Source organism: Syngnathus scovelli, chromosome 15 (assembly GCF_024217435.2).
Source record: "Syngnathus scovelli strain Florida chromosome 15, RoL_Ssco_1.2, whole genome shotgun sequence".
NCBI classification, from domain to species: domain Eukaryota; kingdom Metazoa; phylum Chordata; class Actinopteri; order Syngnathiformes; family Syngnathidae; genus Syngnathus; species Syngnathus scovelli.
This window is the reverse complement of record NC_090861.1, coordinates 4,699,997-4,717,679: the sequence shown is the minus strand read 5'-3', so window position 1 is coordinate 4,717,679 and position 17,683 is coordinate 4,699,997. Positions and strand designations below refer to the sequence as shown.

The window sequence follows — 17,683 nt, the reverse complement described above, 5'->3', positions numbered from 1 at the left end:
ACCGCGAAGTCAATGCGACAATTTCAAACTTTAAACATTGTTTACCATAGATTTATTATTCATAGTTCATATGTTTAGTAACTATATGTCACTGATATTATTTGCTAATTTTTTGTTAAAGTGGCCATTTAATGGGTTTTATTCAAAATGTTATTTTGAACCACCTGACTTGCCGTACTGTACCACTGACATCATCATCACTACTTCCGGTACCTTTTGTAGCAAACATTTAGCTCGGTCGGCAGCTTGTGATCGCTAGAAGAGGCGTGGACAGAAATATAACAATTTGGATTATCAGTGGATAATCACACGATATATTATCCTATAATACGTCGTAAAATCTTTGTCCTGTTTATCGTGTCAAGGTAATAAAATACAGATCTAGCCGCGAGCTAAAGCTAAATGTAGTTTGTAAACAGACGCCATCACTGCCATCGGTCATCGCATGCGATTGAGTTATAAAAACGATTTGGCAATGAATTGTCGATCGGAGCTTCTTGAAGTCACAGTGGAGGCGAGGCAGGTTGAAGAGTCAATACTGGCTTTGCTGCACACAATTCTACTGCACCGCAGCACGGGGAAATTTCACTATAAAAAGGAAGGTACCTACTCCATCGGTACAGTTGGGACCGTGGACATTGATTGTGACTATATCGACTTTACTTTTGTCAAAATTTCCTCGGAAGAGCTTGACAGGGTGATCAAAAAAGCTGTGGTTGAATTCAAGGTAATATTCCTTTCAGGGTGTTTTGATGACCCACCTGAGTTGTATGTCACTTGACCCCATGTGTGTTTGTTTACAGGACGCTTTGAACATATCCGGAAGTGATGGCATTGGTCAAATTTCCCTGGAATTCTACCAGAAAAAGAAGTCCCGCTGGCCTTTCTCTGATGAGTGTATTCCTTGGGAGGTATGGAACATCAAAGTCAACGTGGTCAACCTAGCAAACGAGCAGGAGAGGCAGATCTGCAGAGAGAAAGTGGGAGAAAAACTTTGCGAGAAGGTGATCAACGTCGTCGAGGTCATCAATCGCCACGATTACGTGCCAAAGATGCCAACCCAGTCCGAAGTGGACAATGTGTTTGACACCAGTTTGAGAGAAGTGCAGCCTTATCTCCATAAGATCACATACCAGATCACTGACTCTCTGGGCACATCTGTGAGCACCACCATGAGAAGGCTGATAAAAGACACTCTTGCACTGTGAAGTTAACCCGCTATTCAAGCTTCACACGTGATGGTGCAAGATTACAATATTTTTTTTCCTCTCTTCTTAATTAGTTTTGACTGTGAAACAATGGTACAATTTGTGTAATTTCTTATCCTTGTCAACTCAGAGAAATAAAACAATAGCAGTAACATGTCATTATGTTTGAAACCATTGTCTATAAATTGTTTAAATATTTTATGAAATCTATTGTAAATAGAAATAATCTTAAAATTGAAGATTTATCCATGTTCTGTATCTGATGACACATTTACAGTTCTTTTTGTTTTGATAGTTCAAGAGGCCCTTGTTTTTTGAATGTGCAAAGAGTTCTCACTACACACACAATCAGGAACATTGTGCAGGAATGGTGTCCAGTGTATTGTTTTGAAAAAAATAAAATAAAAGCATCCATTCGACAGCTCAACTCGCTCGTTTCCAGGTCACAATGGCCCACACCATCCAAGTCCTCAAGCTGTATGTTGCCATCAGGGCAATGTTTGTTTATGCAACCTCTTGATTAGTTCAGCATTAGTATGATATTTACCTTAAGTTTTAAGCAAATTTAGAAAAGGTCATCCATAGTCACATGATTTGTGACTTATAGCAGCTGGTTATGGAAGGTTGAAGGAACTTACTGAAGAGAACATTTACACCAAAGCCACAAAAAAAAAAAAGGTTAATAGTATTGGCCTAATAAATAATTACAACAATCTATATGGAATTAATACACATTGTGAAAAAAAAGTTTACATTGTTTCTTATACAATGTAACTCTTTATTACAGAGATAAATCACAAAAACTGTAGAAAAAAAAAACTAAACAAAAAAAAAACAGCTGCAAAAAAGCAACAATAACACAACCAATGCTGATACAAATCTTATTGCAAGTTGAGCACTCCTTTACTAAAAAGTTTGAACTAACAAAACTGGTACAAAACGTCCGAAACACGTCCATTGTACACAATCCTAATATCTCTTGAGAAAAGTACACAAAGTCTTTCTCACAAAGAATTTTAAGAGCACTATTAAGTCAATATCACCATAAGGTGCTTAATAAACTTCACCCTTGAAAATCGGACATTTTCCATTGAATTTTACATTCAACTTTGAGAATCTGCTGATAGGATGGACATTTTTGGCTAATGCTAGCACATGGTGGATTTTCACTAAGCAACATAATTTGGTTAGCAAGCTGACTGTGAATTTGAAATTTCAATATTAGTTAAGATTGGCATCCAACTAAACATAATATAAAACAAATAGCACAACTTACATACTCTACTGTTTGAGCCTAAAAAAAAAAAAATACAGGTAGTAATGTCACTGAAAACATCAAAAGATTGTAAAAGGGGCAGTTAGCCCACATTGATCGCAATTTCAAAATCAATATGATGAAAATAGAATACACGTGATCAAAATGACTAACTTGTGAATAGTAAAATCAATTAATCATTAATTTGTTACAGCAGAGCAGTGTTGGGAACATGAAAAATGTTCCATGGGGGGGAAAAAAAAGACAATAAATTGAAAGAAATGCATCTTAAGTGACATCATTGTACTGTGTATGTGTGCAAATGTTTTGCCGACCTTTCATTACTCTCTCATTATGATTCTGCTGAGGTCACCAAGCACTTAATAGTGATATTGACCTATTATCGATGCAATGTCAAAAGAATCAGCCACAACAAGGCGCTATTTGTACTTATACATATTTCTCCATTATTACCATCAAGCCAAAGCAAAGGTACAGGATTACAAAATGAAACACCTAGGCTACATTCAAAACACAATCCACGGTGACTCTTTAGAAGCCGGAACACAAACCGCATGAGAAGAAACAATTGTGCCTCCAAATTACCGCACCTTTTCCCGACGGTACCGCCTGAGTAAAGTCATCATGTTGCTGAATGTTATTGAAATTGTGATTATGAAAAAAAAAACTCGGTCCAAAACTTTGATCTAATATTGGTTAAGTGTCCAACTCAAATGGCACATTCATTGAAGTGATATGAAAAATAAAATTCAAAATTTTGTCATTTTAGTCAGATCAGTGCTTGGATTGAGTGGATCTGTTTTTGAATGACCATGATGACCTGTCAATCAAGAGGCAAAAAAAATATATAAAAATACAGAAAATTGAACTGTAACATACATAACATTAGCTTTAGATTCAAATACTCTGCAAAGTAAAGGACCACAAAGACCACCTATTTTCAGTCGATGCAACTTGCCACTTTTTGTACAACATACTAAAATCACATCCACTGAAATTGTACAAAACGTATCTTAATCACTCAATGAATACTTCGGAAGATAATGTAACCTGACTTCTCACTACACCGATTTTTTGAAATGCCTGAACAACCTGAGATTTTTTTTTTTTTAATGCTATGATGTCATTATGCTGTTTTACATTAAGGTACTGTAGTTTAAGAGATAGAAAAATCAATGCAACAAGTGAAGAACAATTAGGTACATGCATCAGTCCTAAAGTCACAACTGTACAACTCAGTTTTAACATAATCTCTCTATTTTTTATGAAGGCAAAAAAAAAAAAGTGCACGAGGCGTGAAAAATCGTAAAGATTTATCACACCGTGAAACAATTCTGATGCAAAAGCACTAAGCCGTAATTGAAGCGCAGCAGATAAACAAAAGCATTTGCTCTGAAAACAACGCCCCCCCCTCCCCTTTCGCTTGCTCATTGAAGTCACGTGTGGTGCAGCTCAAGTCACGTGGGTTACACCGTCATCTCGCTCTCTTAAAACACCGACACGTACGTGTAAATACAAGTAGGCAACTACGATAAATTGAAGTAGATCATACCCAAAAACACATCTAGGACTTGTCTGCACATTCATGAGAGTCCAAAGCGTATTTGAGTCACACCGTTACACCCTTACTCGACGCGGCCTCCTTAAAACCGTACGCTGGAGGCAAGCAAGGAAGCGATACATTCAAAGTCTGCCTTTTCCAGACTGGCTTTTGATGATCCTGTGTGAAGCCTCCAGACAAAAGTACTGCGAGAACTTGCTGGATGCTCACACGTGGCCGTGACTCTGCTCGTGGCTCCAGAGACTGAAAGCTGTCTTGAAGGTCCTGTGGCAGAGTTTGCACATGTACTGTCTCTTGAAGGTCAAGGCCGAGAGAGAGGGCGCGTGGTAAAAGAGGGTGTCGGAATCCTGAGCCCCGCTTGAATTCTCTGTGCTGTTTGACCTGGACACGGGACTGCGGCTTCTCGGTTGTTGCTCCGCCAGAGCTTGGATCTTGCTGCCGTTGTTGAGCAGTGACGCAGAAGCCTCGGGACTGTCGGACTCGTCGACCGGCGCGACTGGTGCGGAGGCTGGTGGAGAGGGCCCTTCGGATGTTTGAAAGGTCACGGGCGGGGAGGGCGACAGAGGTGGGGGTTGCACGTCCATCTCTTTGGCCGCGTGTTCGCTTGCGCTCGACATGTGCGACTGAAAGTGGCTCCAAAGGCGGAAGTTGGTCCTGAAGGCTTTGTTGCAGATGTGACAGATGAAGGGCTTGATGTGGCATAGGAGCTCCTGGTGACGTTCCAGGTCTTTGCGAGCGTAGAAAAGACTTCCGCATTTCTCGCAAGGCCACACGCCCGGTTCCTCCAGGCTAGTTTGGCCGCTCTCCGTTTCTTCCCTCTCGCTCACAGACTCCTCCAGCGGCTCTTCTTTCACCACCAGCTTCCCGTGACGGCCCATGCTCAGGTCCTCGGGTACGTAAGATGAAGAGTCTTCAGAATCATCATACATGGGTGTGCCCGAGGAATCGTTGAACATATTTGTCTCTCTTGCGAGAGGTTCATTGTTGTAATGCTCCTCGATGAACATTTCGGACATTCCCTCATTGTGATGAATCTGTTCTTTAATATTGATCATGTTGTTGTTGTGCACTTCCACGTGGTGGCGCCAGATGCTGAAGGAGGACTTGAAGGTTCGCATGCATTCCAGGCACGTCAGTTTCTTGTACTTGCAGTGTGCCTCGTGGTCTTTCTTGACGGCCGGACTGGAGAAGCGGAGGCCGCAGTAAGGGCAAACGGTGGAATGCCGGCAACCCCTCTCGTGATCGCCTTGCTCGATGAGCGACGGCAACTTCATATTGCAGAGTCTGCAGGCGTAAATGGCGCCGTCGTCATCCTTGGGCCCATCCTGTTCCTGGTAGAGGATGTCCTCCCCTGGGGGGTCCTTGTCAGGTTTTTCTGCAGGATGCGTCCTTAAATGCTGCCTGTACTGAGACTGAAAGACAAATGTTTTGCCACAATAGGGACATACAAAGTTGGAGCGTGTTCGCTTTTTGCACAGGCTGGAAGACTGCATGGCTTGCTTATTCCTTTTCAGCTTCCACAGCAAAGCTTTCTTGATTTCTCGCTCTCGCACCATGTCGATCAGTTTCTTTTGGAATCGGTCGTCCATCACCGGGGAGCTGGAAGATGACGCCGGGTTTTGGAGGACGCCGTGCTGAGTTTGACAGTGGGTCCACACTTTGAAGTTTGTATGGAAGCGCTTGTGGCAGATGTCGCAAGCGTACGGCTTTTCCGGGTTGTGGTACATGTTTACGTGTCGGTGGAGTCCGGCGCTGGACCGGAACACTTTGAAACAGTTCCAGCAGGTGAAAAGTTTGTTCGGAAACCACTCTTTGTCGTTCTCGTCGTCGTGGCTGGTGCTGAGAGACACAACTTCGGACGTGTTCTCCTCTGCGGAGACGCTGTGTTCCTTAAAGATTTTGTTCTTCTTGAACGGGTACCGTCTGTTGTCCGACCTTTCCTTGCGTTTCCCCAAAGGAATGAAGTTGGCCTTGGAACATTGTTCATAATTTGTTTGTAAATCTTTCAGATTGACCGGCAAAGCTTCTCCGACGGTGATTCGAATAATGTCCATAGGGTCGGCGAGCGGACTGCTGGGCTCGGCTTTCACACTGTCCTCTCTTACCATCTGAGTTTGTTCATTCCGTCTGCCGTGATACTTGGACTTGTGAACAATGGGAGATGTTCGCGAATTACCATTGTGAGCCGATTGTTCCGGATCCGATGCCAATTTAACGACCGACTGTTCGTGATTTTGCAGCTCCTTGAGCTCCAGCGTGGGTGAGAAGACCGGAACCGGGCTGTCCATGGATAACGATCTGCGAAGTAAGCTTTTTATGAGTGGGCCGCTCCGGTCAATAGTCTGGCTCAGCTCAGTGGCGGCCTGACCCTGAAAGGACACTTTGGTGGTGTAGTGAGGCTCCTTCTCCCCTGAATCCTGTTTTAGGTCCTGGTCTGAGCAAGACTGAGACATCCCAATATGCTGCACTTCAGCATCGCTGAATGATGCCGATGTTTTCAGCTGGGGCCTAATAGAAGACAAGTATGATGGATTCCCTTTTAAAATGGATGCGTATGGATGGGTGGACCTCCTTCCAGAAGCTTCAGTTTGTTCATGTAATTTACTCGTGATTGCTTCAGAGTTTCTGACCGAGTCGCAGGACTTAAGTTCCGAAGGAGGCTGAGCCAATTCAGTCGGGGCGAGAGACGACGATCTTTCCGGTGTTTTTGTCTGATAGTTTGGACAGGAGGGTTCGGATGTCTCGTTGCGGACACGGCACACGATGACGCTCCGTGTCTGGGCATCATTGTCATCCCCTTCGGAATAGGACAGTCTTTTTCTCGAGACGCAATATGACGCATGTGGCTTGGTGGACACTATGTTGGTGAGGAAAGGGATTCCCAAAGTGTAGCCCAACTCTTGGATTGCTGAGAGACTGTCTTTGTCCACAAAAAGTGAAGACGAGTAAATGTAATTCAGCACTATCTCAAAAGCGTCAGGCTCACAGAAGTCCAGCATTACAACCTTTACCGACGTGTCATCCATCTTGGTGAAGAGGGACTGGAAATATTCACTACTGGCAGCCAGGACACTTTTGTGGGCTTGGTACCGCTGATCGGCCACAACGAGGACCACGTCACACATGTGGCCTCGGAGACGCTGCTCATTGAGCAGCCCCAGCACGGAGAGGGCATGGGCAGGACAACTGTAGTGCACTAAGCTCTCCATTGCTAAAAAAAAAAGAAACAAAAAGAGGTTAGATGTGGGAATGAACATGCAGATATGAATATTTATTATTATATGACTATTATACAGTTATTCAGGTACTCGGTGACGTTTAACAACGACCGGGTAAAAGGAAGGCTGTATAAAATGAGCTACTGGTACTTTGTGGACCACCAAATTTGCCTAAGCCAAATTTCATAACCAGACCCACAGAAATACGATAACCACAATTTCATCGTGCTCTGCAGAATAAATTCAGAAATTCTTTTAATTTCTGAAATAAGACTACAATGTCAGTCTTACTCTTACCTCATCACAATTTTTTTATAGTCATATTTGTGGATTTTTATTAAATTACATATTGGGTTTACACAATTAGTTGTGTTCATTAAGTGTCACAAAATGCATATGTTATATCTTATAAAAAAAGGGAATAGAACAGTTTCATGCACTCCTTATCTAATAGAAGTAATATTGGAAGCACGAGGTGTGTTAACCAATGGTGTTGTCAACTTCAGACACGTCATTTTAGAATCCAGTTTATCTTCATTCATCTGTTTAAAACTATTAACTAACCAACTAACCTCACCCCCAAATAACGAAACAGTCGCCACTCGTGTTTTTTCTTTCTTTCTACGAGGAAGTCCACTAACCCTAGAGGCATTAGATCATCCGTGAGACGTGGCGCACTCCTGCATGACACTTTACTTGTTCCGCAAAATAAGAATACTTTTGCACAAGAGTGGCAGAATGTTTATAATTTGTGAAGCGGAATGTGAATGGCGCCGCGCTCAGCCATTCCTGCTCGGTGGTTTTGCGAATATGCAGTGTGGCGTCAGGAGGGAAAAGTTGGGCGCGTTATGGACTCAGTTAAATACGCACTCGGTAGGAGCACTATGAATGAATCCGCTACGCCTGCTACGAGAGCCGCTTTATTTTATATTGATTATTTAACCAAAAAAAACGTGAAGACGAGACGCCGCTCCCAGCTAAACAGGTTGTAGCTGCTCGGGTTTAACAACAGCCTAACTGCCCCTTTGAGTTACGTCAGGGGGGGGAAGAGAGAAAAAAAAAAGCGCCCACTAAATGCTACTCTATCACCCATATTCTATTTCGTTTTTAACCAACTTAAAATAGAATTCTCCGCTTACCCGGCCCTCGTGATTAAGTTCTTTCATCCAAACAACCTGGACTTTATTCAGTGTTGTGTCGATTTCTGCGTGCTGGTCGTGATTCCATCCATCTTGAATTTGACGTCATCCCACACCAGGGATGAGGTCATTGCATTGAAAGCCCGTCACGTGCACTGCGCTTGGATTGGCTAGAATCCTTTGTAGGCGGGACCAAGAGAGGATGTGACGTTAGCGCACATTTAAAGGCGTATCTTCATATATATATATATATATATATATATATATATATATATATATATATATATATATATATATATATATATATATATACATACATACATACATATATGCATGTATATAATGCCTTAACTTAACCTTAATTCAATTAACAATTAACTTGAGATAATGTAAGTGACAAATTCAGTCAGCTTGTGTCATAGCATCCAACGGTGCCCTGTTTATCTCGCGCAGAGGCCTGTTCCTGTAAATAAGCTGTCAGCAGCATTACTTGGCAACCATCATGTGACGCAATTAGGTGTGGCACAGATTGCACCACTGCGAAGGCTTACGTTACTGTATGATCATCACATATGATCATCAAAATAACCTGTGCTAGTCATTAATTAAGATGCCTTGTAAATGTGCAGTAATCTAATGTTACCCCTTCTTGAATCCTTTCACCTCCCACACACTCTCCTGCTTCCAAATGTAGCATGTCATAATTACCCTGATAATAGTAGCAAGTCTAATCAATCATGTTTTTTTTCACCATATTATGAATTGAAAATCATTATGTTCTTCATTATATTCCGACTCAAAATTAATCATTAAAACGTGTGATAAAATGTCAATGACTATTGTAATGATTGCATCCTTCCTAAAATTAAAATCAATGTAATAAATGAGAGTGATAATCCATTCCATCTTCGAAGATATTAATTGCTGTGTTGGGATCAGCAGTATATAGCAAGTACTGCCATGGTTACCTGCGTGGAAACCACATCAGGGGACTTCTCATTCAGATCTCCCTTGGTGTTGGAAACATGTTTACCATTATGACATAGGCAAAATTATCATTTCTTAAAAAGCAAAAAAAAAAAAAAAAACTTCTGTCACATTTCTATTATTAGGCGAGGACATAATTAGAATAACCACAAGTCAAAGACGTTTGCACCATGTCGTAAGATTGCTTTTTTTTTCTGCATTCCACATTGTGAATGCATGAATTAATTCAATACAACCACAAAAACACATCCAAAACATACGATCAGCTATTTTTCTGCGATCCATTAGGGATAGGTGGTGTAATCAAGGTTGAGGGGTGGGGGTGGGAGTAAGAACCACATAGGATTTGAGCCATGAGTACAGTCCAAACAACAGTGCATTGATACAATCCTAATGAGGATCATGCACTTACAATGCTGCTGTTAAATATATTCTTGTAATTCTGATCAAAATGGGTCGCGTGCTTTCAATTTGGATGATATTTTCTCTTCCGGCTTTCTCCACATGGAAAACAGCTGCATATGAAGGTATGATATATATGATCAAAACTGAAATGTTGCTAATTTTAACCAATTAATGTACATATATAATTAATTATCTAATTTTAAAGCAACCATATATTATCATCACTCAAGAATATTTATTTCTGATAGGACAATCCTTATCTCCATCTGGCTATCAACTCTGTATTTACAACGAGACCCGCACTGTGAGTTCCTTGGTGTTCCGAAAGGTTCCGTATACGGTAACTAAGAGTTGCGGTGGTTGGCTCTTTTGGACGCCATGTCCAGTGACGCTTTTCAAACTAGTTCATCAGACAGAGTACAGGATCCTGGTGGAGCAGGTGACCAGATGCTGCCATGGTTACGTGCAAGTGGGAAGCTACTGTGCCCTGTGTAAGTGTGCATGCAGAACATTAGCTTTTACTTTCTGTCTTTATGATGGTTTTGGTGTTTCTTTTTTTTTTTTAATGGAGCTTTAAATGGGAGTGAAGACTTGATGGCCAAACCTGGATGGTGCCCAACCACAGATAGATCTAATTCCAGTGTTGATGACTGCAAGTGGGACATTGATTGTCCAGATTGGCAAAAGTGCTGTGAGAGCTCGGGTTACTTTCTCTGCAATAACCTTACAAGTTAGTATCTATTTTTTATTTTACCTGAGAAATTGTTTTGCTTTGTCCTTGTGTCAAATTGAATGCTGTTTTTGTTCAAATATAATATTAAATAGGAATTGTATTGTAAACAGAATGACTTGGCTCAAGATCAGGAAACAGTGCCTGAAGCTGCAGCTTTCAAAAACATGATCAAACAACCACATACAATATTGCACTCCGCAAATGTCATTTCCTCTACGTTTTTTTTTTTAATCTTGATGGCGGTCTGTGTTTACAAGTGCCAGTGTATTTTTAGCATGAATTATACAATTTATAAAATAAATGTAAAAAAACAAAACCAAATTTATTTATGATCATGATTTTTTTTTTTAAATGACAACAATCGTTCCAAAATATTTCAACGCTGGATTTTTGTGTTTTTTATTATTTTGTACCCTTTAATTATGTTTTTTTTATAATCATCAGGCTCAGCTAATTACACAGAAATTCCGAGGCACTCTTTCAACGTGACAGTGACAGTAAAGACAGATTATCAACAATTGATGAACAACGGAGCTCTTTTCAACCACACAAGATTACTTCAAGCAATGGTACCGCAAAACTGACATCCCAAGACGATGATTATCATTGTGTTCACTCCTTTCCCTTTTTTTTGCAGGTAACTGGAGCGTTGGAGTCAGTTGATTTTTCAGTTTATTACCTCGGCTCATGGCCTGTGCATCCGTATCGAACGGCCACCTCGCTGCTGATAGACTGCAGCTTTGCTCTTTCACCTCACGTGGTCACGTCAAAACTGTATTTCCTCCTGAAACACATACAAGAGTTGTCAGCTGTGACAGTAGAAGGTGAGGAGGACAAGTAGAGGCGAGGCCGCACGTGACTTGACTTGTGTTTCTTCCGACGGGTGACATTTTTCAAGCGTGTGATGCATGTACAGAACATTGCAGTCAGGAAAGGATGACTCAGTGACACCACAGCTTCGCTTCTATTTGAGCGAACGTCTTCTGTGGGATGTTTCCTGCGATGGCAGAAAATAACACCCGAGTTAGTCACACAGATTTTCCCCTCCCCCACGCATTGCTCACAAGTTCATACATATTACGGATACAAGGTGGTAACCGCATGAACACGATTGTACCACTGAATGGAAATCGTTATTTCCAAGACCTTTGTTTTGATTCGCTTTCAAAGGAGCCTAATTATAGACGGAAAAGGACTTTTACAGGAAGTTATATGTTCTGTGATAGAAAGATTAAAGGGACAGTGTGTTCTCAGAAGCGACAGATTGTTTTCTTTTTCAGTGTTCATTCATTTTAAAAAAATCAATAATATTCAAACAAATATGTCTCATCACATCAACGTATAGAATTCTTTATTTAATGTTGGACCAATAATCGCTAATTATATAACAAGGGTCGTGCGTTACCTTTTAGGAAGTGCCATCTTTCTACTACGGAAACCCATAGGAGACAAACTTGGCAAACGTAGTTCCTGATTTGTTGCTTGCACGTCTGATGAAAATAAATGGTGATGGGCATCCTTCAAAATGCACACTTTGAACATGGCTCATTGCATTCTATTAGTTCACCACTAGATGGCATTTTACGCAATTCTTAATTATCAATCGGCGTAGATGTGAGTGTGAATGATCTATTTCTTCATTCTTCCCTTTTCATCCTTGTAGATGTAAATGAATGTGCACATCCGGCTCTCCATCACTGCTCTCCACTAGCTCAATGTAGCAACACGGCGGGCTCCTACAACTGCACCTGCCAAGCAGGATATGTTGACGTTGACCCCAGCAATCCCGGAACTCATTGTGCAGGTTCGGACAAAATATAAATAGAACCTGACTGCAATGTTATTGTAGTGCCAGCCACTGTTTAAATAATAAATTTTCATCCGAGGCTTACACTATATTCTTTTGTTTTAGTGCCAAATGACATCACCACGCAAGGCACCACAGAGTCCATGCAGTGTTGCCCTTTACAAATCGATATAACCTCACTTCCCACTGCAGAAAACAACACGGTGGTTAGTTTCAACGTCACAAAAAACAACTCAACTTGGATCACAAGCACTGCAATATACGGATCTACAACTGATGAGCTGCCTTTGACAACAACCACAAGTTGTATGAAGGATTTTATTCTTATCTCAGTCTGGCAAATCGGCAAACAGGAGTCATAATTGTGCTCTCTCTCTCTCTCTCTCTCTCTCTCTCTCTCTCTCTCTCTCTCTCTCTCTCTCTCTCTCTCTCTCTCTCTCTCTCTCTCTCTCTGCCCTTTTCCAGCCTCCTCCCCTGGCATCAGCAGATTACAGGCTGCCAACATCACTGGCACTTCTTTTTGTGTGTACTGGTCCATCCTAATCCCAGCAAACCAGACTTACTTGGTGGGTCTTAGTGAGGGCTCAGATGTTATTAGTATGTGGACAACTGAGCAGACCAGGATGGAAGTGAGGGAACTGCAGCCCGGGGTGCTCTACAATGTCACTGTTAAGATCCATACAAATGAAAGCCATGGAGATATTCTTTATATAGCAGTTAAAACTGGTAAGAACTATTCATATAAACCTGAATTGTTTTGGTGGATTAATGTCTAAATGTGTTTGTTTTTTTTAGGGCAGTGGGCTTTTTAATACAATGTTTAAAAATAGCTTTTTATCTTTGGGGTGTTAAAAAAAAAATAACTGTCGGAGATGTTATTGAGACACTGGAACTCGGTTTTAAAAAGTGTAAAACATGGAGATAATCTCTTGAGGGTATATTGTCCATGTGTCAAAATTAATCAATTAATCGACTAATAATCGATAACCATTTCTTTGTAGATGCTCAAACTCTGGATGCAACCACGCGACTTACCAACATCCCGTTCACCGATGACCTATACAACACAAGTAGTCAGGCCTATAAAAATCTTACAGCGGGGATTTTAGATGAAGTAGGTCCATCGTGTTTCATGACTTTGTGGATATCACAGAAAACATTGTGACAGTCGTACCTATATTTCTTTGCAGATCTACTTTTCTCTGGCCGAAGATACAAAGACAATGCTGAATTCGGGTCAGGTGAGAATCGAGATCATAAAACTTTCCCCCGGCAGTGTGGTGGTCGACTTCATCCTGATCTTCAGCCCTGATCAAGAACAGGACATCAGAAACACATCCACAGCAATACTCTACTCACTGATGAACAGCTCTATATACACAATGGATGAAAATAATACAAACATCAGTGGTATGACAGTGCTCATATATTTTTATTTTTATTTTTATTTTTATTTTTATTTTTATTTTTATTTTTATTTTTATTTTTATTTTTATTTATTTATTTTGCATGACTTGTATTATACTGCCTTCGTGTGGTCAAATTAATTATAGCAGAAGGAGTCAGAAAAAAAATGATCATAATGCATAAACTGTTGAATTCTTTACACTCTATTTATTTAGTAGAACATAAAATACAAAAGTATGCCAGATACTGGAGTAAAAATTGTGTTTTGTTTGTTCTTGTAGATTTTGATGAATGTGTTCCAGGGGAAAATGATTGTTCCCAATGGGCTACATGTATAAATACCTGGGGTTCCTTCACATGCTCATGTCGAGATGGATTTATGGACACAGAACCACAAAGGCCTGGGAGAGCCTGTCAAGGTAGCCTCTTGCTATTGCTCGATTCAATAAAAATAGGAACCTGCAAAATTAAACATATGCAAGATAATAATGTGGCTAATATGAAATCTGAACTTCTTTCAAACGACAAAATACTATATTATATGTTATTTATGAGTGTCGGAGCAGAACGTGGGCGTGCACTTGGCGCTTGAAATTGAAGCAGTTCTAAATTAGACAGAGGAACTGAGCCATCCACTCTCAGTCTCTCTATTTGCGAGAGCTGATTGTTTACTCTACTTTTGAAGCTTAGCTTGTAGCAAACCTGCGGGACTTCATGCACGCTTTGATCATGCTGTCTCTGATCCACTGGTGAAAGGAGACTTCATTTGAATTTCTCCTCTTACATCTGTAACCGCTTCACAAAACAATGCATGTGTAGAAATAGCTATGATTGCGGTATTATTTTTGTTATTATTATAAAACATGATGTGCTAGAGAAAAAAAGCTCAGATTCAAAATCAGTGCAAAAAATAAATAAAGTTCCGTTGCATCTCTGATTAAAACAAATGTAACTTACTGCCACTTATTTTACAGTGCAGCTTCTATTCTTCACTTATTAAAAATAACTAGAATGTTTTCTCTTGGGCAGCTACCATGGAGACCACCACACCATTGCAATCAAGTTCTATCACATCCTCAGTCAGCACTTCTCCTTTACCTCAAATAACAACACCATCATATCCACCTTCAACAATCACCTCTGAGGAAATAGCCACCGCTCGCCGAATGATGTCCCCGATGGCTGCCACCGTGGTAGCAACAATCACCTCTGTAGTACCAAGTACCACCACTATGCTGACAACCAGCAAGAATGAAGCCGCGACCATGTCTATCCTAACTGCCACCATGGTACCACCAACCACGTCTATGGCACCAACAACCGCTTCCACCATGGTACCACTACCACCATCCACCTCTATGGCACCAGCACCCATCACCATGGTACCAACAACCGCTTCCACCATGGTACCACTACCACCGACCACCTCTATGGCACCAACAACCATCACCATGGTACCAACAACCGCATCCACCATGGTACCACTACCACCAACCACCTCTATGGCACCAACAACCATCACCATGGTACCAACAACCGCTTCCACCAGACCAACAACCACAATTGCATCAGGATTAATTGCACCGAGTACATCCACTTCAATTGAAGTTGCAGAGACAACCTCCACGATATCGACAAGCACATTTGAACATACAACCGGCGTCATAACAACCACTCAAGCAGCGAGGACCGAACCCACTTCCCCTAATAAAGACTTAACTTCTTCATCATCCCATAGAATATATTCACTTCTGAGTGATATTTCAGTTGAGTGCACAGTTACAGGCATCACAGTTACAGTTGCTCGACAGTTTCTAGTCGATAACAACATCAGGGAAGGTACTCTGTACCTGGGCCATCGGGAATGCGGCGTCACTACCTTCAATGCGAGCCATGCCCAGCTGATCGTAAGCTGGAATGAATGCATCACAATTTCTGCACAAGTGAGTGATAGTAGATGATTTGATTTTTTTGCCCTTTCTTGCACACTGCCAATATAACAACCCCCCTGCTGTTTTGTTATTTTTAGAATGAATCCTATTACATGGCTTCGGTAACACTGTTCAACACCATGGCAACATACACGTCAGTTAATGGAACACTGGAGGCACCCAAATTGCTCCTGGAGGTTCCCATTATATGTACCTACATGAGGAGCATGCTCACGTCTGCTGATATTGGCTCCATGGGGTACATCCTTTCTTCTCAAAAAGTCCCGTGATGGGGAAAATGAAGTTTCAAAATTGCTTCATGAACCAGTTGTATTCTTTTGATGGAACTGTTGAGGTGGTTAAGAAATGGCAAGTCACTATACTTTTAGCCCCAATGTTGAACAGACAGTGCCCTCTGGAGGAGTGAATAAATATAACAACTGGTTCATGAAGCTTCATTTCCCATCAGCACAATTTAATGTAAGGATTTTTTTTTTTCTGTCATTGTTTCCAGGTATGAATTAATCCAAGATGTGATCACAAGCTCTGGAATGTTCCAGGTGACAGTCCAGCTACTGAATGGAACATTTCCTCTACCTTATAACTACAGCTTGTCCCCAGAAGAGGCTGTTGTGGTACAAGTTAGCATGAATACCTCAGCAGAAGAGATTAAAGTAGTGATCTACTCTTGCTGGGCGACCCCCACCCAAAATCCGCTGGATAACAAACGCTTTGTCTTTCTGGACAACAGGCAAGGTCTTTCAAATTAATCTCTGAAATTAATCTCAAATTAAAGAAGGTTTATTATGCATTTCTCACCCACACAGTTTCCGTGATCTTTGACCTTCTTTGGTCAAGCTATAGAGTTGATTATATTAAAAGTTTTGCAGAACTTGAAATATTGTGTTAATCCAATTTCGGTACTTAGAAGCTTTCTGTTACCTTAACGCCCTCTTCATGGCTTATTAGACTTGTCCTGAATGAAAAAAAAAAAAAAAAAAAAAAGATGTTAATCACAAACCATTTCCTGTGACCTCCAGATGCGCCCTCAACTTGTACACAGACGTGTTGATGAACGGAAACTCCAGCACATCTCGAGTGTCTGTGCAGATATTCTCCTTTGTCGATGTCAATTTGATTTATCTGCACTGTCACGTTCAGATCTGTTTGCAGATTGGATCTGATACCTGCGTGCCCGTGAGTGCGCTTTTTATTTTGCAATTATACTCTTCAAAAAAAACAAAAAATATTAAAAAAAATTGTTTTTAGGACTGTTTCCAAAGAACACCTTGGTCTTCCAACACTATTGGAAGAGCGTTTGGTTCAACTGGACCTTTGCTTATGTCTGACGAAGGTGAGTGGAAAAAAAATACATAATTTTGCAATGCTTTAAAATAACAACTGCCTTCTAACTTGTTTTCTTTTTTATTTCATTTTTTATTTTCTTATCAAGTGCCCCCGGAGACTGAAAGTGACAGACTCCAACTGATTGGACTGTCCTTCCTCGGAGTAGTCATAATTCTCTTCTTCATCATTGGTTCTGCTTGTCTCTTCTACTATCAAAGAAACCGCATCGGACATTATAATTTTAATGCCAAATCCAAACCGCTGAACATCACCAATATTGAGATTCACGCTTAAGTCTCACATCGTTTGCATTAATAATTTCGTTTTCCCTGTTAACTTTATTTAACTTGTAAAGCTTTGCACAATGACATATTTATTTCCTAATCAGTCTTTTTAGACTTTGACACATCGATATTATGAAACATTGACATGGAAAAAGGTCAATTAAGGGAAGTCAAATATAGAGAATTACCATAAAAGCACATTTGATATTTAATTTGAAAAATTATCAATAGAGAAATAATTTATGTAGGCTGTGTAGAATAATTACATTTATCTACGCTTTTTAATATTGATCAACTTATTGTTAGAATGTTTTTATCAATTATATCTGTCATTCTGTTTTTATTTATGTCCATCAATCATTGGCTGATTACATTTGCAT

The 17,683-nt window shown here is 40.6% G+C and overlaps 3 protein-coding genes across 4 annotated transcripts; 2 read left to right on the top strand and 1 right to left on the bottom strand.

The window, feature by feature from the left end:
- The first annotated feature begins 187 nt into the window (after positions 1-187).
- On the top strand, positions 188-1,635 carry atg101 (autophagy related 101). Its single transcript, XM_049743711.2, has 2 exons — positions 188-727; positions 804-1,635. Exons 1-2 carry the CDS (start codon positions 446-448, stop codon positions 1,206-1,208), a joined length of 687 nt encoding a protein of 228 aa, XP_049599668.1. The 5' UTR covers positions 188-445; the 3' UTR covers positions 1,209-1,635.
- A 307-nt stretch (positions 1,636-1,942) lies between these two features.
- Positions 1,943-8,567, bottom strand: zbtb21 (zinc finger and BTB domain containing 21). Its single transcript, XM_049743517.2, has 2 exons — positions 8,403-8,567; positions 1,943-7,256 (listed from the first exon to the last, which is right to left on the bottom strand). Exon 2 carries the CDS (start codon positions 7,252-7,254, stop codon positions 4,252-4,254), a length of 3,003 nt encoding a protein of 1,000 aa, XP_049599474.1. The 5' UTR covers positions 7,255-7,256; positions 8,403-8,567; the 3' UTR covers positions 1,943-4,251.
- A 1,212-nt stretch (positions 8,568-9,779) lies between these two features.
- umodl1 (uromodulin-like 1) lies at positions 9,780-17,410 on the top strand. 2 transcript variants are annotated; one of them, XM_049743501.2, is made up of 17 exons: positions 9,780-9,916; positions 10,043-10,285; positions 10,366-10,524; positions 10,972-11,096; positions 11,165-11,351; positions 12,191-12,331; positions 12,440-12,640; positions 12,800-13,060; positions 13,336-13,448; positions 13,525-13,744; positions 14,023-14,160; positions 14,771-15,684; positions 15,771-15,931; positions 16,187-16,423; positions 16,713-16,869; positions 16,942-17,026; positions 17,126-17,410. In XM_049743501.2, the coding sequence occupies exons 1-17, from the start codon at positions 9,841-9,843 to the stop codon at positions 17,311-17,313; spliced, it is 3,606 nt and encodes a 1,201-aa protein (XP_049599458.1). In that variant the 5' UTR covers positions 9,780-9,840; the 3' UTR covers positions 17,314-17,410. The 2 variants fall into 2 exon arrangements, 1 of the variants encoding a protein (XP_049599458.1); XR_007486452.2 differs by lacking the exon at positions 17,126-17,410 and having other exon boundaries at positions 16,187-16,428.
- Positions 17,411-17,683: the final 273 nt, after the last annotated feature.